We start from the raw sequence: 27,963 nt of genomic DNA, 5'->3' as shown, positions 1-27,963 counted from the left end.
ACCTACTGGAAGTTTTAGAATGTTATTTTGTGCTATTAACTTTGTTGGCTACTTCTATAAAGTCTTTACTGTCCGGAAATATTTAATAGCAGAAAGTATGAAATAGTACTTCATAAGAATTAAAAACAATCGATAATTTCAACATTTTGTAATTTAATTACTGAACGCGGACCTACAAACATGGAAATTCTGAAATAAGAAATTAGCAGAATATCATAAAATTTGAATTCCATGTTTGACAAAATAGTATTCAAAAAAGTTTTGAAAACAACTGAATAGGGACAGTTCATCCTCCAACCTAGAAATGGACACTAGAGGATGACCTCTTTACTAGGCTTAACAAAAGATAATATCTTTCCAACTAAACCTGATGCCTGCAGTAAAGTCAAATCAAACCTTATTAGGCCTGAATCACTTCTTATTGCCACATGATTCAACTTATTCCTCACTATTCAGGACAATAACTACAAGAAAATATGAATTCAGAGACAGAAGTGTACTGAAGTGTGAACTGCCCCATTTCCATCTTCCTGAAAGATCCAATACTCCATTTATGCACACTGCTCCCCCCACAAGGGTTCAACGACTCAGACTTACCAAAAATCAGTGACTATTCTAGTAGTTAGTTCAGCTGAGTTTATTTTCATACAGTAGGTTTTACAAGACCAGGCCCTTTTGTGGTAGGAACCAGTCTTAGGTTGCTGTTACATGCTTCTAGGAACCAGGCAACAGTAAGAGATGCTTGTAACACAAATATGTTCTTTAGAAAAAGGTGACAGATGTGTAATATACCACAAATAAAGCTCTTCTCCACTCATAGTCAAGATCAGTATTGACTTCTGAATACAAATCAAGATATTTGTTCCTTCATCTGTCACAAACAATTGCTTTCTATTACATATTTGTCTCTTGGTACCGTCCTAGAATGTATTAAGATTATGCAGCCTACTTTGTAAAAACACACAATAGAATTTCATCTTCATTAGCTCTATTCAGAGTCACATAAAACCCCAAAACTCACCTAAACACAAACTTTGTTTTTAATAAGCCAAAAAAATAGGCAGATCTGGTTACTTTCTAAATTACAACCTTGAATGAATTTGTAAAGGTAACTGAACAACACTGGTGCCAGAAAGTAACAACTGAAACCGCCTGTAAAGAGGAAAATATTGATTTGCACAATTCTGTTATTTGTGACTCTACTGAAATATGGCACATCTGGATTTTTTTGTGCAATAATACTATTATCTGCTGCGAGAAGGTTGTTTGTGGGGGAATTCTTGCTGAAAAACAGATTAAATACAGATCCACAATGATATTTTAAAGATATTTAGAGAATATTTCACAATCCAGGAGCCTCAGACAACAAATCTGCAGAGTTGTTTACATATATGCACACAGAGGGGAACTGCTGATATGGAATACTGCTTCTCTCCCATAGCACTGTAAGTTAGGTGTATCCTTCCTCAAAAGGAAAAAAGCTATAGTTTATTTCTCCCATTTCCCCTCACCAGAGTAGACATTTCTTATGTTTAATTTTTTATGTTTGATTCAAGAGAACACTTTTGCAAGAAATGGACAAAGGTCTAAATGAAGGGGTATCCTTTCCCGTATTTTTTTCCTGGCCCAGAACTCTTTAAAAGTCATATACATTTCCATGAAAGGATCGTTTCAACAGACTCCTGTTTGCCAGTTCAGTTACTTCCCTGAAAAACTCCCCAAGGAGGTCCTTGCCACACTCTAGCCCTACTGGCTTAGTGCACAGCATTAAAACAGTAGTGCTAGCAGCAGGATAATAAAATAAGAAAAAAAAAATCTTTCCAGGGAAAGCATAGGATGTCCCTGGACACGTATCAACAACTTCTGTGTAATCTTTAACTTTTCTTAAAAACAATTAAGGCTTTGAGTCTGCGCAAGGGAAAGCAAACCTAAGCCAAATTCTGGCAAGGCCTTCTGCCATTATTATGGGGTTACTGACAAGTCTGGAGAAACAGCAAGGAGGTGGGTGCCCATCCTGTTATCTGTTGTAGGAATCTCAGAGAAGTCACTAAAATAAAAATGTCAGAAGTGGCAAACCAGGACTTCTCAATAGGGGTGACTAGATATGGCCTAAAGGTGACTAGGCAGCACAGCCTCCATTGGGGGAGTTCAGTTCTGGCCTGTCAAGAGGTTTAGTCAGAGGACTGGTAAGCATTTATTTGAAGGCTTAAACTTTTAATAAATAAGTTAGTTGCACAGAAAGGTTCATTTTAGGGGTCACTTCAGTCACTTGTTCTGGGAAGAAAAATAACAAAGTGACCTGAAAATAGGCAAGGGAAAATACAAAAGCACAGAGTGATTTCGAGAATGAGACAGGCCAGAGCAGTCTAAAATACCATGTGAGAAGAGATAAGAAATCAAAGGCTCCTGATAATACACAAACTCACACAGAAGTCAGTCACTGTAAGGAAAAATTTCACGACTACACTTCAATAAATAGAACACACTGCAACTAGAAATCACATAGAAAGCTTTTAAAGTTTTGAGTTAAAAAGAAAAAAAAAAGGCCATTTAAGTGTAGAAAATGCGAGCCCCTCTGTTTCAAACCATAATATATCTGATCTGAAAACAATTTTAAGATACTTCTCTATGATAACAGATCACTCCAAATTCCCTGCAATGACTCAAAGCTTAGCGGCAGAGAGCATTCAAGGCATATCAGATAGCAACACAAATCACTTGTTGGCTCTAAATTCTTTCATTTTAAGCATGTGTTAAAAACAAAACAAACACCCCCACCCCCACCAACCTACAGATAAGAACAGAGTAAGACCACTTTTTTTTTTTTTATTGCTCTCAATCAAGATGATAGCTTACCTTGGACTTGGAAAAATGACTCCAGCTCCCTTATCTAAACACCCCAACCCAGCCATATAAACTTAACCTCCTGTGAAGCAGCCACTGCAGGACAGCAAGTTACAGCTTAGCAATTAAAAAAGACAGAACTATGTGCTATTCTACATAGTAAACCAAACCACCAGCAGCAGTTCTGCTGCTGCTCTGTGCACAGCTGAACTGGCACTTTAACAGGAGTGGGAATTTCCAACACACAAATGGGAACTACCACTAACATCCCCCATGACATCCTCCACTCAGGAAGCAAGAGCCCTGAACTCCAGGCAGCTCCCGAAGTTTTCAGTCAGCTTCCTGGAGTAAATCAATAAGAACATGCCAATAAGCACAGGATGAATCCCAGTTCAAACTCCAGGAAAAGCTAGTTTAGAAAAGAAGGAAGGAAGAACTGTTGTTGTGGAAAGAGGAGGAACTGACAAAGAAAATGTAGAACCAAATGGGAACATGGAAGCAAGTGATATAGGTCAGGTTCCTAGTACTTGTACGCTTTGGTAACTAGGAAAATGATAGTCAACTATTTCATTTAGGAGAAAAAAGAGCAAGCTATGAAATACAACAAATAACAGAGCATCTAACACACAAGTCTGGCACCACCTTTTTTCAAATCATTTGCATACATTTATAAGTGACTGCATCTGTCTTCAAAATTAGCTCACAAAACAATTAACACAGAGTAAACAAAATATAAATCAAATTTTAGGTGGCATTTATACAAGCGAGTTAGAAAAACTAGGCCTATTAATAGAGTGCACATTTGCCCAGGACTGATACTACCTACTAAATTAAGAACGTTAGTTCTGTATATTATTTAATACTGTTGAAGTATATGCTGTTTGAGAAAAGTCTAATGTGTGTATCCTACTAAGTATACTTCTGTGTATTAGCTGCTATTATTAAGTCTGAGCACCTTCTGCTTGATTGTTTTACAGTGTTTGAGCTGTGCAACACAAAGTAATGATTTCAGGTTTGTCCTGAGATTACTTACACTAGTGTTTATATTTTCTTTTTTTACAGAACTTCATTTACAATAAGTAAGCTGGCCCCAACAGTCCAACTGAGGTTCAAATCAGTTTTAAACATACATATCCTACTGAAAGTCACTAAATTTGTGTTTTAGTTTGAATGGACAATTTTTTGACAACCAAGTTACCAACTGCAGTACTTTTGCTTTCTTATATTAAAAGAACAGAAATTTGATTAGAGTATAAAAACAGAAAATAACAGTTTTTAAACATTAGCTAAGAGAGTCTCATGAGCACAGCAGCCATGTAGACAGCAAGGACTGTCTCTACAGTAAAATATACTGGAACACAAGATTAGCTTAAAAGTTTAGTGATGACCTTCCTCCTCTTTTTAACCTCCCTCATGTTGAAATTAAACTAAGTCTACTTCCATTTTGAATGTTATGTCTTACACTAAGAAGTTGGTCAAGCCAAAATAAAGAACACTTCTTTAGTAAAAGAAAGCTAAAAAACAAGTACTAACTTAAGACTTTAAAGAATAATTAACAAACTACAAAACCCTGAGATTCAAGCTTATCAGAAGCTCAATTATCTAAATCCTGCTCGGATACAAATTTGATTTCTCCGTATCAGCTTATGATCTCTTTACTGTAGAGACTGTTGTACAGTTTGTCAGAACTTTCTCAGACAGTGAGAATTAATGATTCTAGAGCTGCTTTGCGTCCTAGTTTCTATAATGAAAAAGCCAAATAAAAAAAAATTAAGAAGTCTATTGCCAGGCACAAGCCACAACTGGGTCTGTAAGTCACTAGATAGAATGGTTATATATTTAATGAAGGACTAAGTAACGCACTGACAGACTTCACTAGCAAAAACACATTAGGTATTGCAAGATACACTGTTTAAAATCTGTTCTGACCACAGCAGTCAAGAACTTACTCATCCAATAATCAAGACTAGTCCAAACATGTAGCTAGCTATTGGGGTAGCTACTACTACTGCTGCTTTAACTGTAGTAGGTTTTGCCAAAAACGTGAAGATAGTTGATAATGCATCATTTCAGCATTTGAAGTTTATTTATGGGCAGATCTAAAACTGCTGAAGGACTGAGAAATATTATTTCAAGAAAAAAAAATAAAGCATCTCTGAAAATGCTACTCTGACCATTGTATTGTCCTTACTACTACAACTGCACGTTGATAATTACTGTTAGCCGTTAGCATCCTGTATAATCTTATTAATAAAGAAAATAAGGGGGGCAAAAAGAGGGAAAAAACAAAAAAGGATGTTAGCCATCCAACTATCCAATGACTTTTTTATTTTTATTTTTTTAACTCACTCTAAAAGTGGTCCAAGTTTTAAGCAACTCCTTTCATGAGGGGATTCCTTCCAGAAACCTCTAAGGAAGCATTCACAACGATCAGTTTTGGGTCTGGAGCAAATTGGGTATCTAATGATACCCAATCTTGTACGAGACTTGCAAAGGGACTTGAACGTATTTGGTATGCAGCACTGTGTATTTGCTATGAACCAAGTGCCTACTACAATGTTTGCATTTGATGGCAATTTTCCATTTCTTTCTCTTGGCCTAACAAGAATGAACTATGGCCGATGCCTACTTGCTTTCAGTAATTACATTTTAATCATGCAGCAAAACGTTAAGGCAAGAGCCACATAAAGCCAACCCCAGCTCCCTTTTTGAGCAGGACGAGGATAGGCTCGAACAACTTCACGCATACACACTTACTTACCATCGCTCTCTGCCCTGACTAGCAGGGACATGCCCTTCAGCCTCTCCACGTAGCAAGAGGACACATGCCCTGTGCCTCGGTCGTCCCACTGGCGGTCCTCGTTCAGCGTGTACACCTTCACCCTCCGCCGGGTGTCCGTCATCCTGCCGCTCGCCACACCGCAGCCACCACCCTGGCTTGCGAGGCCCGAAGGAGCAGGAGGCTGGCGGGGGGCTCGGCCCCCCTCAAAGGAGGGGAGCGGGAAGGAGGGGAGCAGCCCCACGCGGGCACGCCAGGCGAGCTCTTCCTGCTCCTCTTCAGCGCTCCAACAGGCTCATCATCATCGGCAGCAACAGAGGATTTGGGGTGGGGGGACAGCACGGGGGCGAGGCGCGAAAGGCGAGCTGCTCCAGGGACAGTGAGGTGCTGCACAAAAGGCGACCGAGCCTAGGCTGGCAGAGCCGCGGAGAGGCTCTCTGCGGGCCGAAGGGCGGGCAAGAGCGGCGGCCAAGAAGCGACCCTGGAGGAGAAGCGGATCCGCAGGGCTGGAAGCGGCGGGGGACAGCAGATGGCACGGGCGGCGGCGGGCGGGCGGCCCGGGGAGACAGGCGCGGGCGAGGCGGGCGGGCGACCGGGGCCCGGCGAGGGGTTCGGCGCGGCAGGCAGCAGCGAGGCCGGCGGCGGCGGGGAAGAGGCAGGCGGGAGCGGGGCCGCTCGCCCCGGCCCGAGCACGGCTCTATTGTGCGGCAGCTGCCCAGGCCCGACGCCCCTGGCTCGCCGTCCGCCCGCGCGGGCTCCCAGGAGACGCCCTCGGCGCCCGGCGGGGCTCGCGCGGGGCCGGCGGACACCGCCTGTCCCGCGGCGGGGCGAAGCGCGCGGCTGGGCTCAGCGTCCCGTCTCCCCCATGGGCGCCCGTCGCAGGCGGCGGATCACTCCCAGCCCGACTCCGCCGCCATATTCTTCTTCCTCCTCCTCCTCCTCCTCCTCCTCCTGCCGGTGCTGCTGCGGCGGCTCGGTCCCGGCCCCTCGGCGCGCCCCGCGGCGTGGCTGCGCTCCAGGCGCTCCGCAGCGCGGCCGGCAGACGGGCGCTCTGCCCTGCCGAAGGGGCGAGCGGCGGCGGCGGCGGCGGCGCGGCGCGGCGCGGCCCGTCCAGCCCGGCTCCCACCGCCTCCGTCTCCGCCTCAGTCACTGCGCGGCCGCCATCTTGGTTTCACCTCTCACTGGAGGCGCGGGGTCTCCCAGCCAGCGGCGGCACGGGCCGCCCGCCGCCGTTTAAAGGGCCAGCAGCGCCACCGCGCCCGCCCGCACCGCGCCGCGCCCGCTCCGCGCCCACGCGTGGGCACGCGCCACGGCCGCCCGCGCCCCGCCCCACGCGGCCCCCGCCACGCAGCGTGCTCCGCCGCCGGCCCTGCGCGGCGCCCTGCCCGGCGGCCCGCGCGTGGCCCCGCGCGGCCGTGGGCGCCGTGGCGCAGCGCCGCGGCTCCGGGGCGCGGGCGGGGGAGCCCCCGGGGCAGCCCCTGGGGTTATCGTGCTTGTTTCGTTGCGCGCAACGGGATCAATCCTTTCGCAAATCCGTGGGGGTTTTTTTCGTGTGTGTGTGGGTTTTTTTTCCTTCCCCTGCCGCACGCTGCTGAGTGATCCGAAAGTTAAACAGCTTCTGGTCGAGCGGCTGTTGGGTCTCCACAGACAGCGAGGGTCTAACAATTGCAATAACAAACAGAAGCTGTTGAGTCTCTGCTTCTGCCGCTGCTGCCAACATCTGAACATATGTTTGACAGATTTCCCTTTTAAGCATGGATCAAAATTAAAAAAAAAAAAAAAAAAAACCACGCAGAAACGCTAGTGCATTTTGGACCCCACAAACACACCGCTGCATTGGAGGGTCCATTTCAGAATATATTCTAGGCGTGCTGTGTACGTGGGAGCTCATTGCAATTTATATACTTCAATTGATTCATTTTTTCAAAGTATTTGATATTTGTTTATCAAACTGAGGTATGTTGGGGCTGCTCTGAGCCAAAACCACAAACTGCGAGGTTCACCCGAGAGTTAAGTACACGCCATGAGGGAGCCTCCAGTCTGTGCTCTTGCCTCTTATATTTTAACATCATATAGTTTTTACATTTTTCCTCTTGCAACATTTGATATTTTATTTGTCCCATTCGGAAGACAGTGGCCAGCTACACAACTGACACCCCGCTTCCAGATGCACTCGGGTGAGGCCATTTATTTGGCTCTTAGGCCTGACTGTGATGTCTTAAGGCTTGTTACAAATATCTTCAAGCATATTGGTCAGACATGGGTAGCGTAGCCAAAAGGGTGCTGCATTCTGTTGCTCTTAGTACAGTGTCCTTAGCTAATGCCTTAGCTAAAGCTGCTTAATGCCCTAGAAGGACTTGGTTTTCTGAGATCCGTGGGTTACAGGCCCTGGTGAAGGGAAGCCCTGCCGCAGCACCTGCACGAGAAGGCACTCAGCCTCTTCATTTTGGGGACTCTGAAGCTCCTGGGGGGACACAGCTGGGGAGGTGCTGTTTAGAGGTGTTTATCTTGGGCAATTCTGGAGATGGATTTTTGTGACTTCAGAAAAGGCCAATGTCACCTAGAGCAACCTCTGCGGGACAGTTGCACTCATTTACAAACTGAACCCTCTTGTGGCCGTGGGATTAACAATAGACTATAGTTCACTGTGGTTTTGGTTCTTTGGGGTTTTTTTTTGAATTCAAAAAAAGTTCAATGAGATCTTAGTTTGTATAGTTTGTGCATATTTTGGGTTCAGCTTTTCTTAATTGTCTTTGTATTATTTTAATATCAGTCTGAATAATGCTCAGTCCTACAACAGTGCCCACTGGTTAGGTTTTATCCCAATTCTCATTGTATTTGGTGTGGGGATTTCATTTTTTTCAAAAGTTTCCACCCCAGTGATGCCAGAAGAAAGGTTGGGCATTGAGGGCATCCTCCCATGATGGAAAGCAGATGCCAAAGAAGAAGACACACAGTTTATTTTTCTGAGTCATGATTTAGAAGACAAAATTTGCCACTTGACATCTCAGTTCCTTCTCTCCTCCATTTCCAGAGGTACGAAGGAGTGTGTGTCCCAAAGGAAATATCTTCAGGGATTCTCCCAGTTTGAGAGGTCATCCTTAACTGAGCAAAAAGGTTAGGCTCACTTACTTCCTGCAAATAACCCAGGACCTTGTCCTGGCAGTGGTTTTGGCCCACCAGGAACTGAGTAATAAATAAGGAAGTGGAGTATTGAACACGGTTTTAAAACTTTTCATATCCATAGGTATGTAAATGCATATGGATCAATATATGAACGAATGAAGCCTAGAAGGGGTTTACTACCGAGGGCCTCCTGCACAGCAGTCAAAACTAAAGAACAAGGTGACTTTTTTCTTCAATATCTGCTTGTAATTTTGGGAAAGAAAATTACATTGTTAGGAGGAACTCCAGTCATATATCTAGGAGCTATACACTAAAGCATTATTAGAGCTCCTAAAAACATAGCTAATGATTTTCTGACAAAAAAATTCATATTAGAGAAATTAACAATTTCAGACTTTATTGTGATAAAGATGAAATAGTTACTAGAATCAAAGCCTGTGCTTGCCTGAGTTTGATTCAGTATGCTGCATTCAGTATGCAAAAACAAGGTTAAAATCCATACTCTATACATGTACAGGGAACTGGCTACATCTAGAGGGCTTATATCCAAAAAAGCTGTGGAAAATGAGTGACTGAGAAGAAAAAATTATACAGAAAAATTGCATCAAAGTAGAGGTGTCTGAAAAGAAGAAATTAAGCAGGACATAAGTCAGGATTTTATCATTAAGAAAGATGGCAAATTCAGAAAAATACATTTCTAGTGCAGTAGGGAAGTGAACGCAGCAGTTAGAAATAAATATAAACAAGTAGAAAAAAGACGAATCTGGCAATCAGTGTAAATAAAGCCATAAAGCATAGAAAAATGAATGAGGACATGAGAATATGCATGACTGATAGTTTTGGGAACAGCTCAGGTTTTCTAATAGTATCACAGGCCTATTATATCACTATTAAAATTTTTTTGATACTGATACAAAAAGTAGAACTGTTCAATATTTTTTTCCATACTTGGAAAGAATGTGTGATGTGTTTATATCATATAAAGATGACTAAGTGCCTTCCTGTTCATTACTAGGAAGGGTACTAAACAACTTATCTTAGAGATAAACATTTTAAAATAAACAAGTTCTAAAAAACTTGAACTTGGGAGTCCTAAAGAAGTGTGCATATGTAACCTCAGGAGGTATGAAAACATGTTAATTTTTTAAAAAGCTGAATCTATTGTGGAAATTCTTCAAGACATGAAGACTAACACTTTATAAGAATTCAAATAGGACAATTTGGAACAGATAGATAATAATGGACTGATTTATCCGACATCAGTCACAGACAAGCAATAAATACTGACACACAGTAAAGAATTATAAGATGAGAATATAGCGATAGCAGCTGGTGTGGCTTTGTGGAAAAAGGACTTTCAGAATTGTTTAATCTCTTGTTAGATTACAGAGTTGCTTGTAAGGGTAATGGTGCAGATATAATATACTTGGACAGTTTTCAGTTTTTTTCCTGAAAGTTGGCATTGTACGCTATCAAGAAAGCCCATGCCGCATGGGTCAGGTGCTGGGCGACAGGCATATCTCACAACAATTATCATTCAGTGGAGGCGACTCCAGATAACTCTGCAGAAATCAAGAGCAGGACTGATGCTGTTTAGGATTTGTAGTAATAATTAGAAAGTCAGTATAAAATCTCTGAATAAAAAATTGTGTATGACAGAGAGAGACTGGAAGAGTTATAAATATTGCTGAGGACAGAGTCGTCAGGAACAGCCTGGTTCGCTTGCTGAAGGCCCTGACTGATGAGAGGGGACGGCTTAGCCTGGGACATCTGCGAAGGTTACAGGCAGCTCCTTCTGTCTTATTCTGGCTGCACAAATGTCTGTGAGCTCATGAAGCACCTCCCAGATTGTAACAGCATTTTTAAGGCAAACAATTTACCTTAAAACTCTGAGCTGTAAACTCAGATTGAAGAGCTGTTGATTGAAGAGCTGATGGATGAGCAGCACAGACATCCAGAGAGGGAGGCAGGGCAGTCAGCTAGGGATGTCCTGGTTGTGCTCTAACTTAGACCTCTTAGGTGGGACCATTCAGATATAGTACAATACAAGACAACACCTGTGGGAATAAAAATTAAAGCACATCTGAAAGAAGCTGGCCTGTGTAGTGAACAAGCAATTCAATACAAACTTCTTACGTGATGCTGTGTCCAAAAGGTCTGATACCTTTTGGGTGTATTGTAAGCCAACAAGCTGTGGAAGAATTTAACCTCAGGACTAAATGTAGCTTTAATGCAATGTTTTATAATTCTGGTGTCCTCATTGCTAAAAGATTTTGAGAAATTGAAATGGGGCAGAAAGGACCTCCCCCCCTTAACAACTGTAGTTTTTTGCAGATCAAGGGCTAGCTCACTTCAGCATCTCAAATTCCTGCTGTATGCACAGTTTTGCAGACATACCCTATGAATCATGTCTCAGATGCTGCTGCTCAGTTTTTCACATCCTGCCTCAGATCCCCCAGAAACAGTAGCCCTGTTTTTATACCTGAACCACAAACCTGAACCTGTATATGTCAGCAGTTAAAATTCTGTGACTCTTCCTCCTACGTAGCATGCATATGAATCCCCTCAACAGAAAGGTCATCTCTTTTCTTTCAGCCCATTTGTTATCTTATTCTCACAGTGCTGGAAAACCCCTAGTCTTCCTATTGAGAAATCTGCGCAACTGCATAGTCATGCAAAGGCTGTATTTGTTTTGGATTCCTGCATGCCTCTGAAAATGCCTCATTTTATCTAAATATGTAGGCCTTATCATCATCATCCAAGAGCAAAGAATTTCAATCCACTGCTGAAGCTCTTGGATGCAGAGGGCATATCTGGGTCATTTATTCATTCAATACCAAAAATTCCCCTTTTTCTGAGAAGGGAAGTCTGAGAGGTCTGAATTATGCTAGCTGTCCCTACACAATGCATATTGGTATTTGTTACATTTATTACCGTGCTTGTCTGCTGTGTTTCTAAAATTGGTTAGTAAGATATCACTGCATACTTTATTCCTTTTCTTATGACAGACTACCTATTGCTAGGTTTTGCTCTCATGTATCCTTTTTTTCTTCTTGTACAAGGTTTCCAGTACATAATCTGTAACTCAGACTGCAACAGGCTTCTCTTAGACCCATGCAGTTGGTTGTCCTTGAGAAGGTGGAGGATAGAGAGGCAGGAAGTACGAGACCCAGATCATAATCTCATTTCTAAAAGCTCTGAAAGTCCACCAGATATCAAGCAGGGAAAATGCTGTCACCTATTTCCTAATATGTATCTACCTCATTACCTAAAAAAACAAAAATTAGTAACTGAGACCATAGTCTCTTATTTACAATAACTCCCTTATTACCTCAGGCTCATCCTGGGATGAGAGTGGGAACTGTAAAAGCTGTTTCCATTTTGTGTTAATATGAAATGTACAGGCAGATTTGGACCAAAAGGAGGAGAGACCAAAAAGGGAGGAGAAGGGACATTGTCAGAGTCAGAGCAAGACAGAGGCACACAGATGCAGACAGATAAACACTCACTCTTCCCTCCCCCCGCCCCCATATACACAAACTGTTAGTAGGTTGATACCTATTGGAAAAGTCAATTGGGACTGTACTGGATCTGAGAAAATTTGTAGGAACTTCTGTGTTGAGTCCCAGTAAAAGTTTAAAGTAGAAATGCTCAAGTCCCTGGGTGAAAGTTGGTGAACCTAACAATACTTTTGTAAGCAAAAGTAGTAAAATACCAGAAACCTTAAAAAAATGTTCTGGAAAAAAAAAAGAAGAAATTTAGATGAGCTTTCTGAAGAAAATGTTTTAGAATTAACCATTGTACTGACAGCAACACAAACGTGGGCATATTTTTTCTGTTTTAAAAGTTATGAGTCACTTTAGTGTTCGTGACAATGGTGGCCTTAAAAATGCAAGTAATTCAAGATTTGCACAGAGCAGGAACAACTGTGGTACAAGTTGTGACTAGGTAATGTGAACAGCAGGAATATCCAGCTGCTCAAGAGATGACTTTGCTGATTATCTAAGTCTGCTCTGGTATCTTACATTTCGCACATACAGTTCTAAGCAGAGGTGAGAACTTGACATCCAGGCTCTATAATCTGTGGGTGAGCTCTGCAGTAACATAGGCTAGGTGTTTAGGGAGGGCAATGCCTGCCTGTGGCATCTCTTCTCTAGCCAAAAGTGAAGCTAAAGCAGACAAAATGCAAAATCGAGAGCTTTTTCTCCTATCATCACTTTGTACCTAGAAATACCATGCCAAACCATTTTGGAATGGGCATGCCTAAATAGTCACACTGAAATTCTCCTGACTGTATGTTCCACCCTGGCACCCTGATTTTCCATACTGTCTGTAAGCCGGCTCCATTCTGGCTCATGACGATGGCTCCCGTTCTAAGGAAAATCAAGCAATGGTGAGAAGCTACTGCTCTCTTGACTGTCACCCCTCCTTGTGGTGGATGCCAGATGTGATTCCTCTGCATTTGCTTATAGCCCTCTAGACTAGCTCTTGCCAGGCGCCTCATTCCAGCCCTCCACCCAGTGCTCTACTTTTGGCATCCCATTACAAAAAGCCATCTCTGTCTATGAGACAACCCTTTTGGCTCACCTTCTGCCACCACCAAGGGTACTCAGAGGTCATTTACACAAGACAAAACTCAGATATTGGTGAATATTTGCAGGAAGCCTGCACAGAATCACAGTTCTGAAAAAAGAAAAAATTCCTAAGAGCAACTTAAAACTGTAGTCACAGAGATGGCACAGGTCATATTTCACAGCACTGAGAAGCAGTATTTCTTCAGTTCAAGAAGACGAAGAACAGAGTAAAAGTGGAAGAGATTCAGAAAAAGGCAATTAGGATGATTAAAAAACAGGAAATTGCTTCCATACAATAGATGGCCACATCCTGAATGGCATGAAGAAAGTCAGCAAGAGTTAGTTGTTTACTGTCTTTTCCAATATAAGAACTGAGGAGCAAGAGGTCCAGCTAGTGGGTGGCATGGTCAAAGCAAACAAAAGTAGGTCTTTCTTTGTACCTCATTGAAGGAAGTGATGGAACACTCTGCTGCAAGGTGACATGGATGCTGAAGTCCAGCCTAGCCATTAGGGTATGCCATCTTGCAGTCACCAGAAAGGTTTCAACACCTGACTGAACTCCTGTGTGGCCTGTGCTTCACAGGGGAGAGACACATGGTTCATTCTGCTGTGGATATATACTATCAATTACAGCATAAGTGGGTACTCTGCTGCTATGAATATTTCTCTCTAGTATCCTCAAAAGGGTGCTAGATTGTACTTGCTCTTCTGAGAGCTCATCCAGTTCTGTCATAAAGCCCACGCAGAGTTTCAGCTGGCTATCGCCATTCAAGGAAAGTGGACTTTCAACTGTATATGCATCGTATATTCAGTGTACCCGGGTCATGGTATCCATGAAGCAGCCTCTGTTCTTGTTGAGAAGTTGCAGAATAGGCAAGTGATATTTCTTGTTGATATGGTCTTGGGCCTCTGCCCAAACAAGCTTCATAGACAGGAAACCAGATGATGCAGGGTTTACTGGGCCTGGCCATAGCCCATCCCTAATCATGAAAAAAGGCATTAGGCAGCCTGCCATGTGGGTTAGCTACAATTTCCCTGATGATAAGGATTAACAATGTACTCGTCTACTAGCACGCTCCCTTGTAGGGAATATGGATGGCCTCAAAGCAGATCTTCTAGTGAGAGATCTTCTGTGACTAACCAGCAAAGGCATCAGTGGCATGTGAGGATTATCAGCAGATGTGCAGGAGGAAGAAGGTTGGGAATGGTGTGTGCGCTAGCAAGGTCTGTAGTGGTGAGGTACAAAGGGTATATGGCAACTTTCACACCCCAGTGAGCTACTGTTGAAGTGTAGTGTGAACAGTGATACATGCCAGAGGGCCCTAAGACCTCTACAATGTGGCTGTCACTGATGCATGCCAATAGGACTTGGAATTTAAATGCACACATGGATATTGCTACCAAAACCAGAATGGATGTGGCCAGTGTAATTGGAAGTACACATGATGTCATTAATCATCACTGCAGCTCAGCACTACTTTATAGAAACTACTTAACAGTTATTAAATATTCACTTATAATTGTCTAAATTAATTATCATGAAGGCTTTATTTATGCAGTTTTACAGTTTTCATGGGTATTGGAAGTTGTCTGAGAAAATACTCATGACAGAATCTATAAGAAAAGCAGTATACCTCGGTTCTAGCTGTTTACTTATGTTTAGTACTGACTACAGATAGTAAGGTGAGAAAATAATTCTTTATGTTTTCTGAAATCTTCATAACAAAAGATCTTACGAACATACATTTTCTGGAGATTTCAAAAAAACTTTAGAAATGATAAATTCTAATCAAGAAGTTATATATGTAAAATATAAATCTCAGAAAGTTAGTAATATATCATTATCAAATCAGAAGCTACTTTTAAAATAACATGAAACATCTGTAACAGATTCAATAAACATGCAGTGAAAGAAATCTTTTCCTCTTGGGTATCTTCCTGTACCTAATTCAAAAACACTGCTCCTTCACCTAGGCAGAAGTAGCAGTTGCAGTATTTGAATTCTGTGATGGTGATACTTTATTGAATCGTCCAAATTTATGTTTTGCTTCATCCCATACATTTATATCATATAGTTGTATAAGAAATGCCACAAAGATAATGCTCCCTATTAATAAAGCTGTTAATGCACTAATAAGATATTGTCCTGGAAAGGCCAGTGGAGCATCATCAACATAAATCTGAAACAGAAAAGGTTTAAAATATCTGTTATTGTTTATTCAGTTTTATTACTAAAATTCTATAACAAAGTTGTAATTCTTCCAATTTATTATTTCTAATACAAATAAATTGTTCTCAGTACAGAGGTAGAAGAAAATGGTCTTTTTCTCTTGGAGCAAACAGTCTGAGCTCAGCAGAAATTTTGTCATTGCTTTAATAATGGCTAGATTGCGAGGTAGAAGGTGGATGGTCACCACAGGAAGGCAATTTCAGTGATGGAATATCAAGAAAGATATTTTTATGTAGTACGTATCAATTGTGTTATGGCAACATAAAAGCTATATTTTGTAAATAAAAAGTTGATCTAGAATTATATATATTTCAACCTTATTCTGCCTTTTATGTGTTTTCCTTGACTGCAGGTATTTTGGGCTAAAGGCTATATCTACCTCTATTTTTTTAATAACGTGTAGAAGCATGAAGCCCTAAACCCCAGTTTGGATCTTTGTGTGTTATCATTTTCCAATTGAAAAAGAAAGATAATGATAATAACCTTTTTAAAGAACTTTCTGGCTAGAAAGTACTATACATTCTGTGTTCTATTTTATCAATAAAGAGCATCTTAATGAATTATAGGCGCTGATGAAGAGCCTAGGCATGTGAATCTCTGCAGGGTCACAAGGGTCACAGGCCAGCAATACCTTTTACTAGTAACTTCTTTGCAGGTAGGCAAAGAGCTGGAGACGGACTGGAAGTTAACATTCAGTGCCCCTGCTGATAACTGGGATGAGGCCAGAGCTGCAGTGGGTCCAGATCTCTGTATGACTGGCAGGCTCAGTCTAAGATTGAGTTTGAATTTGAGCAAAAAGGATTCAGCCTACCACATTTAGAAAACTATAATACAATATTTGAGAAAAACTGATTCTGCAAATGGCCAAATATGTGATCAGGACCCTGTTCAACAAAAGAGTTCAAGCTGGACTTGCGCAAGTGAAGCTTTTGATATAATTCATTTGCTTTTCACATGAAATACCATGATTGTTATTATTAAATGTTAAATTATTAAATATTAAATCATTATAGTCTATTTATGGTACCTGAAATTCATCAGATAAGTTACAGTGGGAAACTCCAGGAACAGTTGATACCTTGAAATGGAAAAGCTCAGATCCCTATTAAAAGAAATCATCATCATCATTGATGGCTTTTTGTTTCCAGAAAAAAACGTGTTTAAAGAAAATGTTTGCTTTGCTGAGCAGAAACATTTTGACATAGTTTTCAATTGGTGCCCCAATTTTGAAGATAAAATCAAGCAAAAGTAAAGCTATGAAGGAACATAACCACGCCGTTCTTAAAAGCAATCAAGCAAGATTTAAATAGGGTCCACCAGCTGACTAACAATTTTGTGCAGTAGTGGCTATTTTTTCATTCTTTGCTCCCAGAAGGTCTGACAAAGGCTATCAAGAAAACCAAAAGGTAGATCAATATTTTCTCTACGTATTTGGTTTCTTCTCAATTGATAAGAAAGGTTTCTTTCTGAGCCACATCAAAAGAAAAGTGCGTTTTCCTAGTTTGGGTAGCAGGTCTGCATTACCTTGCCCTGGATGCAGTTCTCCCTCTACCCTGGCTCAAACAGATAATGAAGGACCAGACTACAATTCCCATAAGGCAGCGCATTAGGAAAAGACAGTTTCCTGACAGGGTTTTAAGTGTTTCGAAATAACTAGTACTGATCAATGCGTTCAGATAAGGTATACTTATCCTTCCAAAATCAAAATGTCAGATATAGTCATACACAGCCACATTTCTAAGGGAGAACATCTAGGTGACAGTGTATATAGAATAGATTGGTTAGTTAGAAAAGGCAAGATTTTTAATAAGATGTATAAAACAACAAATTCAAAAGTTTTCTAAATGGAAAACTCATCAAAAGTTATCTTCATTATCCCTGGGACCAGTACCTTTAAAGATTACATGAAGCATGTGCACAAAATAAAAACTCCGATTTACCCCATCGAGAAATAGGCTGAAATTATAGATGTGTGATTGGATATGTGTTTTACAAAGAACAGATGTTTCAATTCATACCAAAACTTCCTCAAAGTTATATGGTGTTCAGTTCTAGAACTGTAGCTTCTACCCGTTTCTGTTCATAATATTTATTTTAATTTGAAATGATAAAACTTACATGTAAGTTTAAGATCAGAGAATCTGGACTATACACAGTAGTGTGGAGCTTTTTTGTTAAATAGAATCTTATTTTTAATATGCCTGATGTTTCATTGATACCTGTAAAATAAAAAATAAAAAAAAATTTCCAGAGTATTTCCAATTTTTTCCATTCCCCAGATGTATCAAATACACTCAATAGAGGTTTTGGCTCTCACAGACAGAGAGGGAAAGAGAATTAGTTTAGTCCTTTTTTTCTAACTGCTTTCCATGAGGCACTGAGCACCCTCTCCCATTAGGTGACAGAACACATTCACCACTGCCAGAGGTGTTTGGGGTTGCTTGGAATCCTGTCTCTAATACAGTGGTGATCACTTGCTTATCCTTGAGTTTCTTGAGCGTTATCAAGGAAAGATTAATAGGGATAATTTTTTACCCTCCTAAAATAAAGTTCTATGAGGTTCCATTTCTATGAATGTCTTTTATGCCCACAAGATTAAAAAACATATTGTTTCATAAAGAATAAAATGAGGTGTCTGTACGGGAGAGCTTGGAACTGTAAAGGTGTGTATTTTGTAGCTGATGTAGGGTGAGCTGTATGCCCGCTGAAAGATAGCAGTAGAGCTAGCTGCTGATAGTGAAAGATTGTCCAAATATATAAAGTAAATCTTCACAAGATCCAATATACCAGGCAAGGTCCATACCTCAATCATCATTCATGAGGTCCAACTCAAATCTGGTCTAGCATCATGAGTGCTGGACAGACTGAGACCTGCTACAAAACAAGTCCAAATTCCTTGCAGGCAACTGTAGGTCCTGCCCATACTGATTGAGACCTTTTAGTAGCCATGGGTGTATCTTTGGGTCAGAAGCTGGCTCAGGATGCCAAGAAAGCTGTGTGGGGTCATGCTGTAGGGAGTCCAGGATTGGAAGGTGAGCTGGATAAACAAACTAAACCCTCTCTCATTTGACAAATGTAATGTATAAACAGCAGCAGGGGGTGCTGGACACATTCTTCACATTCTTGCAGCAGCACATGGAAAATCTGTGGGCCTGATTTTCTCTGTACTTCCATTTGTTGCAAATTAGACTTTGGGGGGCTTCTGATTTTTATTAGCCTCAATAGGTGTTTGAGGCTTACTGATTTCAAGACATTCTCTAGCATTTCAAATATGTCTTACCACAGTCTTTCAGATTAATGCACATGTGCGGGGCCAGTAGAATTGCCTGTTGCAAATAGGCATTTGTTGGGGCCTGCTGAACCTGGAAACACTGCTATCCTAGAGCCCTGATCACCTAAGGATCTCTGAGTGCTTTAGAGGCCTGAGAGAATTCTAGGGCAACTAGAGATAAAGGGAAACAGGACTAATTCCAGTCTGTAAAGCTGCTGCCTTGATCTCTTCCTGCTTTTCTCTATGCCTCTCACTTCTCATAATCCCAACGCACTGGGATTATAATTTATACTTTCCTGTTACCTTTCATATATCACATGGACCAGCACTAAATCCCTTGTGACCTTCTCACCTAGGAAACCACGGATCCTATTGTGGTCATTTCCCTCCTTCACTCATGCAAGCTCCCCCTTTCTAAATTCACCGCGTCTTTCCGGATTCCCTTCAGCACAGCCAAATGACTTGTGCTTAGGTTATGTCCTCACCTGCCATTCTGCTCGTACCCATCACTTATTTTGGAATCTCTGCTTTACCACGCCCCTGTTCTAGGACTAATCTCTACACTTGTGAGGCTCTATATAACTTGATTCCCACCTATATTCCCTGCTCTAGAGAGCTAGAGGTGGGAGGCAAGATCATGCCATTCATGCTCTTCATGTTTGCCTAAGTGCTATGTGTTTTCTGTCTGTAGATCTGTGTGACCTGCCATGGACGTATATATAAATATATATAAAATATTTATACAGTGTGTGTGTGTAAGTGTGCGTGTGTGCCTATAGGGAATACATGCTCAGCCTTGCTACTGGCTAGACCTGGGGATATGGGGTGCAGCTACCTTGCCTCTACTGGGCTACCAGTTTAGGTGACTCCTAACAGCTTCTAGGTATTCTATTAAAATATATGCCCCTAAATAAATAATAGTTTTTTCCCTTTATTCACTCAGTACATTAATTATTTTAGAAACATTAAGTGTCAGTACGGTGGTATTTTTTTTTATGATGTTCTGGTTCCTAGCGTGGATAATATTTTCTAAGATTGCAATTATTTTACACTGAGATTATAGCAGCATCTAGTAGAGACCAGGACTCCTTGAGCCTAGCACAAAGCAGATGCATATGAAATCAGGATTCTTGCCCTGAACATCTGAATGATATTTAAGGATCATGATTATATTCCTAGTTTCACTGAAATCACTGAGTTTTGCCATGGATTCATTGGGGTCAGAATTGTTCTATAATTTCAATTTGAAAATTTTCCTTACCTTTGACTTCCCAGTTTGTCCTTTGGTTGACTTCGGTAATTGTGACAAAATAAGGAAATGACAGATTTTTAATAGAATTCGAATGCTTAAGGTTGAAATGGATTGGAAGCTTTGTAACTGGATACCTCATTCTTAGAACCTGAAATGTAAGTCATTTGTTGTTAAATGGCTACATTCAAAGGAAAAATTGTTCTGGTTCTTTTAGACATTTATTAAGCCTTCAAGCCTTGTAATGGTGATTTGGAATGTCTCCTTTACAGTCCAACTGTAGCATATTTTTCTCTGAGCAATTTTTACTCAAATACTGTTTGGGCATCTGGCCATGTCCCAGAATTTAGCTTAAAGAAAAATAATTTCTGTATTTCCATTTTATTTCTTACCTTCTCTGTACAGTCTGAGAAAGCTGCAAGTGAAGACATTTTCTCAGCCAAGGTACAGTTGCATTCAGCTCTAGATGACTTGTTAGCACACTTCTTGTAGAATCCAGAATCCTGTGGAAAGGCCATGAAATCTGATTTTAGCTCAGTTTCTTGCCTGAATTCTGAAAACAAGACTTTATAGAAGAAGATATCAGTAAAAAAGTGCAACTATCCATGTATGGTGTAGGGAAGTTCGAAATGTAAATATGACATTTGCTACAAGCCAGATACTGGAACAGGCCAAAATCTAGCATTTCTGTCCCATAGGAAATTTCAAGATTCTGGAATTGGGTTTCATTTCTAATCCAGAAAAATACTGACATCTCAGGATTCTTCAAAGAACCTGATATTCCAAAAAGGTTTTTCAACCTTACAAACCTTAACTTTGTAATATTTAAAAATTTCATCTGTACTATATCATTTCCATTAATATTACAACACCCCAAAACTCTGACCTTTTAAAATTTCAGTAATTTTCTGTCAAATTGTTGACAATATTATTTGCTTTGACAAGAAAACATTTTCCAGTGGAAAATTGTTCTATTAGGGGAAAAAAGTGAACTGTGTCTGACATTCTTAAGAGACTCTTTGGAAATCAAGAAGACTGACACTGCACTGATGCAACTCCTCTTGCTCAAACTAAGGTACCATTATAATCCAGAGAAAAAGGAAGGCAAGAGGAAATACGAACCTCTATTGCCAGCTTCCCACTTTTCACTGCTGAGGAGAAGACCTCTACCTGCATGGCCTTTCCCTTTGGCAGCATGGAAGCAGGAATAAAGGCAAATGCATACTGAGCCCAAGGCATAAGCAGTAGGACCAGAGTCAGCTGTTCTTAAGGGAGCTGTCTGGATGGATGGTTCTTCGGGAAACCACCGTGTTGCCCCCACAAGTCTCTGGCCTAAGAGACTGCTTTCTGTACTTATGCCTAAAGCCAGTCTTGCCTGAATTACCCAGCTGCCTACCTGAGATTTCCTGTGGTCAGCCTCAGCTTATTTTTGCTGAAGGTCCTATTTCTTTAGACTCGAAATATGGTGACAAGCCATCTAATTGTCCTTTCCCTTTTCTGTGACAAGCAGAAAGTGGACCTGTGCTTAGTTGCTAGGAAGTGTCTGCAAAGAGGATATCTTTAAAGTTTAAAAACCTTTTATAATATAGGCAAAAGCCAGGAACATGGAGAGGTAGATATGATTACAAAAAAAACTAGTACCTCCATAGGGGTACCACAAAACTTCTACCACTTTTTGGTATAGTGTCATCTCTGTGTTAACTTCTTGTGTTTATCAACACAGAAAACGATGATCTATTTAAAAGTTGTGACTTGAAAATCTTGATGAAAAAGCTATTTTTCCCTGTATGTTTTATAATCTCAGAATGATCATGACTAGCACATGGTGCCACCTATTTTAACAACAGAGTTTTCAGAGGGGAAGTGCTAGGTTGAAAGATATCCTCTCTTGCCTTTCTATTTTAACTCATGACATCTTATCAGTAATTCTGGCAGTGGTGATGAGAATAGATTTAGAATGGAAATTCTGGCACAGGTCCTTTCCTCATTAATGACTAGGATTTAAAAGTTTACATTGAAGTTACCTGATTTTATATTTCAGTTCCTATTCTTTCCCATTATCCATCCTCTCTGTTAATATAATATGCATAAGCTTACACCATCCCATCCTTCAGAGCCTGCTATAAAGATATGTATCCTCCAGTAGTATGTAACCGGAAGGTCTACATTGAAAGGAAACAGGCTACAGCAAGCACACCACTGAAATGTCCTGTCTGTACAGTCTGCTTTTCGAAACACTGATTATTTAACAGAAAAACAAACACTACTGTGTGTGAAATACATGATGGTAAAAGAATTCATAGCTTTAAGATATGTTCAGCAGCAGTGAAGTGATTACAGAAGACTTACTTTTGAAATCTTAAAATAGTTTCTCATTCTTGGTTTGCTGGGATCTGCATTATAAAAGTTATCACTGATTGGAATAGCTATTCCATGTACAGATGGAGGTCTGTAGTTTACCTGCATATAAAGGCACCAGAAGACAGAGGGACACAGATTAAATACACATTCACTGTGTAGAAAGGATGATAAGAAGCTACTCTTAATGTCAGGATAATAAAGCAGAAGTAATGTGGATGGCATGAAAACCAAAGGATACAAAACAAGCAATTCATTTATCTGTATTTAACATTTTAGTTTCCAGGGACTCCGTCAGAGAAAACAGATTATCATTTTTTTCATTTTTAACCATCACCTCAGCAGTGACAAGTGAGCTAACAGATGCCTTATTACTAATATGAATTATGTGATTCAACATTTGGCCATGATTTCTTGACTGAGTCCTTTAGGCTCAGGACTTCCAGATGATCTCTCATCTCTACTCTCTTCGCTGCTCAGAAACTATGTTCAAAGGAGATTAGCTGCTTTCAGTGTACTCTGACTGAAACCTAAGGATATTCAGTGCATCTGTTACACAAATAAAGACTTTTACAGGCTTGGCTTAAGTTTAAATCAAAGAGATGAACAGAACATATGTGTGAATGTTCATATTGGAACACGTATAAACACCTATTTGACATTCCTTTGCATGATCCAAATACATAATGAAGTTATTTTATTTAGGCAACCAAATCTAAAATACAAGTTAAATATGAGATACAAATTCTGTTGATCATTTGCGTTTTAAACACAGCACATGTATGCAGTTTTGTAATAGTTTAAACTCAAGACCATGCATTTCACATAATTAAAAAAAAACTTGGTAGTGAATGAAATGTTCAGCTATTTAAGCGGGAGATGTTTATAGAATAATAATTAAATGGTACTTTTCTAATAGTAGTATAGTGAATGGTATCATAATTGAGAACTGTGCTGTCTCTTGCCTCCAGCTATCTGAGTTCAGATCTTTCATAGCAGAATAACTTAGGGGTCCCAAGAGAAATTTCTTCTTTTTCAAAACACTCTACTAAAAAATAAAAGCCTTAAAGGTTCATGAGGTTACAGGGAAAGTAATACTTTAATTTATTCAACCTAAATAGCAAAAGGCATATTTTAACACACTTCAAAAAATCAAATCATTTCATGCATTTTTTCAAATCTGGTGGCTGATTTTGCACATTGCGTTATTTCTACACAATGCATTCCTGCTATACAAGTTGGTAGGCTGTTGTTGACATTCACTTCTTCAGTTTAAACAAGTATACACATGCTTTTGGTTCTGCAAAAATGAATGCACAAAGTAGGAAATCCTTTTCTATACCAATTCTTCAACATTCACCTAATGGCTGCTTAGCTTTCTTACCGGCAATTCTTTTAGGATAAGAAAACCATTTTCATCTTTTGGAGCTTTCTGTAGCCACAGCTCAGCAGTCACTGGAACTGGAGAAATGTAATGAATTGATTTCCCATATAAGCAGCCAGTCTTCAGTGTTATAATATATGCTGATGTTTCACAAATACATGATGCCTCTGGGATAATCACAGCTATTGAAGATTTACCCTGTAGATATTTACATTGTGAAAATAAATTGGCACTCCCAAAACAAACATTACCATTTAAAGGAATGTAGTAAATATCTTATTTGTACTGGTAGATATATCAGCATTGCAGTTTTCTCCTCCTGCCTGCTAACCTAGTGCAAGGAGATAAAGGGGCTGGTTTTAATCAGTATATCTTGGAACTGCTCATGTCAAAGTTGGCTTCATCCCTACATTATGCTCCTACAGTAATGATCAGGAGACCATTTAAAGTGATCCCTCTTTAGTTAGGAAGGAACTCATGGCAGAATGTGCTTAGTGAGGTGTTCTGAAGAAATCACAGTTTTACTTTAAATCTAACGAAGCCTAATTTTGTTAGTTTTCAGTTTATGTGGCAATGCCATACTTTTACCAGAGCACTGGAGGAAAGCAGTTGTGAATTATGAGCTGGTAAAACTGATCAACAGAAATGATGTGGACAAGCATGATATAGGCAGATCACTGTGACACATAATTGGCACTGATGTTATTTATGGGCTTGTATTTTTAGCTACTGGCAATGCCTATCACAGTGGAGAGGGATGGTAGATACAAATGGAAAGAATACTTTGAAAAGGGTGTTATTTTTATACTGAACTTCTCATATTGCTCAACTGATGTTGCCTTGGCATGATGCTGAACACACTCAAAGAAAAAGTGTCTGTCACAAGACCATAGGAACTGCCACTCTGGTCAAACTAAAGGTCCATTAATTCCAGCAATCTGTACAGTGATCAGTTGTGACTGTTTAAGGAAAGAATATAAGAAACAGGATAATACAAAATAGTCCTTATTTCTGACAGTTAGTTGTTAAAACATTTGGACCAGTGTATTCAATAGCAAACAATGGACATATCCCCCATATATTTGTCTAATCCATTTTTAATCCTGTCTATAATTTTTGTTTTCTAAAGCATCCTGCAGCAATGAGTTCAGCAATTCAATTAGGCAGCATGTAAAAAAGTTTCTTTTTGTTTGTTTCAAATTACTACACAGCTTCTGCATTTCTGAGAAACAATGAATCGCCATCATCATACCACTGATTTTATAGACATCTGACATATCTGCCTTCAATCACCTCTTTTACCAAGCAGGAATGTCCTATTCAGTTTCGCTTGTATGGAACCCATTCTTTGTTTCTCATCATTACTGTTCATCTTCTTTATGTCTTACCTAGTGCTGCTACATCTGCCTTCGAGATGAATGACCAGAAGTGAATGTATCTGAGATACAGAATTTGTACAATAGCATCATGATGCTTTCCTATCTTTTTCTCTATTCATTTCATAAGAAAATAATTGTAATATTCAGTTTGGATTTTCTTGCCATGGAGCTGCCTATCCAAATCCCCTTTATGAGTAGTAACAGCTAAGTCAGAGCTCCTTGTTTTGTAATTTTCTTCTAAATGCATTTGTTAACCATGAATTTTACCAGACGTTTTACTGCCTTGTTGCCCTGCACTGATTAAATCTTTCTGCAATTCTTTGCTATCATTAGTTGTGACTTTGCTACATAATTTTGTGTCTTCGCCAAACATTAACCGCTTTAGTATTCACTTACTTTTCAATGTCATTTGTGAATAGCTTGCACAGAAGGTATAGAGATCCTGTGGTACCCATTAGCTATTTCCTTCATTATTTGTAAAAAAGCAACCACTTATTTGCATCTCCTGGTCCCATCCAGTTGTTAGCCGATGGATGACCTTCCATCCTATTCTATGACAGCTTAGTTTCTTTGAGAGAATTTAAAATGGACCTTGCTCAAAGCTTTTTAAACATCCAAATATACTATAATCGCTAGCTCAATCTCTTCCAATTGCTACATATGCCAGATGTGATTTCCTTTGTTAAAGTTCACATTGATTCTTGCCTCATATTTTGTTTTATGCAAGTGTCTACTAATTCTTTTCTACAATAACTTCAATCAATCAGTTTCCCACCCATAAAAGTCAGACTTTGGGTACTGCAATTCCTCAGATCACCCCCAGAGTCCTTTTTAAAAACAAGTGGCACATTTGTCATCTCCTGCTCTTTTGACTGATGGAAATGATACCACAGTTAGCAAGTGAGAAATTTCCTATTTAAAAACCGTAGATGAACAGTCTCTGTCCTGGCAGTCATTTGCTATTTCTTTAATTGATTTATTCTACAACCTTTTCTAATGAAGTCTCCGAATACCAATATAAGATTTCCCTTCCATATCTTGGTAGTCCCATTCCTTCAGAAGACATTCTCACAAAGACTAATTTCACCCAATGCCTGCAGTCTGACCTCCTTTAGTCTTTCTCTATTATATCTCATGTGCAATATTTATAATCAAATGCACAACTATATATAACGAAATAGGAAAAGGGCTCTGAAATGAGAAAGCTCAGAAAGAAACTGTGTCTTTAGAGGATACTATAAAAGAACTGCAAGAAGTAATACAAAAATGAATCAAAAACAAAAAAGAGGAATACTGTTACTTGAAGTTTCATATCATATCATGATATATTCTTGAACAATGTTCATTACGCAATCCTCTATCCAAGAACTGACAAAAGGTGAACCGCAAATTTCAATAACATTTTGTTCAGTTATTTTTTACACTACATAAATTAATCTGTACCTTTTCAGATTCTCTCATTCTAAAGATAACCCTCACATTACTACAGCTATTCAGAATGAAAGAAAGCTCCATTATGGAAGCGAGGATGACTTGTCTTCCCTTACTTGCTTGTAAAATTTGTTGGAAACAGAGAATTCCAGTATGTAACTATCAATTTCATCCCAGTACTCTTTTGTAGTCACTTCCAGTAGTGATGGATTGCCAATGACAAGGCTTATTAGTCGCATTTGAAACATTGGATAGGCTGTGAAATCAAGCAAAAAAATTGAAGACATGTATTCAGTAGTCCATTCTCTATAGTTAAAGAAAATCTCAAAAGAAAAAAATTAAGTTCAGATGCTAGAACTCAGTTTCACAGATCCATTCAAAGTATCAGTTGGTATGTGAAAGGAATAGGGAAAAATCTTTCTTCATCATAACTCTGTGTGTTTTCCCTCCACTATACCAGTAACTGTTTCTTTGCCAGTTTGGCTGACTGGCCAGCCTATCCTTTATTGTACTATAGCTGAAGACGATGAAAGTAAATTTTTGTCTTTAGCCTTTCCATCTGCACTTACCTCATGCTTTAAAATCTGTACAAAGTGCTGATGTTAAAATTTTCTCTCTCCCCTCCACTGCTTTGAGCTCCCTGGTCCTTGGGCTTAGCTTTTTCTTAGAAGCCACCTCCTTCCCATCTCCAATACTCCACACAACCACATAATAGATCTCAGCTGTCAGCTTCTGCCCTAGCAATTCTTATCCTTAGCAATGCAGCTTTGGGACACTTCAATCTTTACATACTTTCCATGCTGCTACTTATACTTTCCATGCTGCTACTTAGGCTTAGAATATAAACTATCTTCTTGACCTCCAAATAGTTCTTTTTTGTATTGTTTTTTTTAAAAAACGCTTATTTTTAAGTTTATCCATGTTAATCCAGAACCTACTAGAGCAGGTTGCTCAGGATCTTGTCTAGTCTGGTTTTGAGCATCTCCAAGGATGGAGACTCCACAACCAGGGTATGACCTCCCTCACAGTAAAAAGTTTTTTCTTATGTTTAAATGGAATTTCCTGTATTTCAGTTTGTGCCCATTGCCTCTTGTCCCTGTGTCCTTTCAACATTGTTTCTGAGCATTACCAGGCAGCTCTGGCCTATACAAGTAAGAATCTAGCTCTCACATAAGTTAACATAACTGGCATCCAGATTTCCTAAGGAGCTCAGTCTGGTTGGCCGGTTGAGGCAGGTTAAAAGAAGTCTTCAGCTTCAATCTTTGGTTCTAAAATACATATGTGGCTAATCTAGTTTTATGAAATCAGCTGTTGCTAGGGGTGCTGACCTTTGGCAGT

The 27,963-nt window shown here is 40.0% G+C and overlaps 2 protein-coding genes across 2 annotated transcripts in view; both read right to left on the bottom strand.

Moving 5' to 3' along the window:
* Positions 1-6,843, bottom strand: part of PPP4R3A (protein phosphatase 4 regulatory subunit 3A) — a 44,466-nt gene extending 37,623 nt beyond the window's left edge. Inside the window, exon 1 of the mRNA XM_026112250.2 lies at positions 5,606-6,843. Coding sequence (XP_025968035.1) covers positions 5,606-5,747 — 142 coding nt within the window. The 5' untranslated portion in view covers positions 5,748-6,843. The remainder of the gene's footprint in view (positions 1-5,605) is intronic.
* Positions 6,844-14,863: 8,020 nt separating this feature from the next.
* CATSPERB (cation channel sperm associated auxiliary subunit beta) overlaps positions 14,864-27,963 on the bottom strand; it is a 45,364-nt gene continuing 32,264 nt past the window's right edge. The window contains exons 12-19 of the mRNA XM_064511851.1: positions 26,742-26,881; positions 23,816-24,013; positions 22,423-22,533; positions 20,466-20,576; positions 20,086-20,224; positions 17,672-17,772; positions 16,581-16,655; positions 14,864-15,503 (exon numbers count right to left, since the gene is read on the bottom strand). Of these exons, the coding sequence (XP_064367921.1) occupies positions 15,294-15,503; positions 16,581-16,655; positions 17,672-17,772; positions 20,086-20,224; positions 20,466-20,576; positions 22,423-22,533; positions 23,816-24,013; positions 26,742-26,881 (1,085 nt within the window). The 3' untranslated portion in view covers positions 14,864-15,293. The remainder of the gene's footprint in view (positions 15,504-16,580; positions 16,656-17,671; positions 17,773-20,085; positions 20,225-20,465; positions 20,577-22,422; positions 22,534-23,815; positions 24,014-26,741; positions 26,882-27,963) is intronic.

Source organism: Dromaius novaehollandiae, chromosome 5, assembly GCF_036370855.1.
Source record: "Dromaius novaehollandiae isolate bDroNov1 chromosome 5, bDroNov1.hap1, whole genome shotgun sequence".
Lineage (NCBI taxonomy): Eukaryota > Metazoa > Chordata > Aves > Casuariiformes > Dromaiidae > Dromaius > Dromaius novaehollandiae.
Note: the sequence above shows the minus strand (reverse complement) of the source record. Positions and strands in the feature narration are given on the sequence as shown.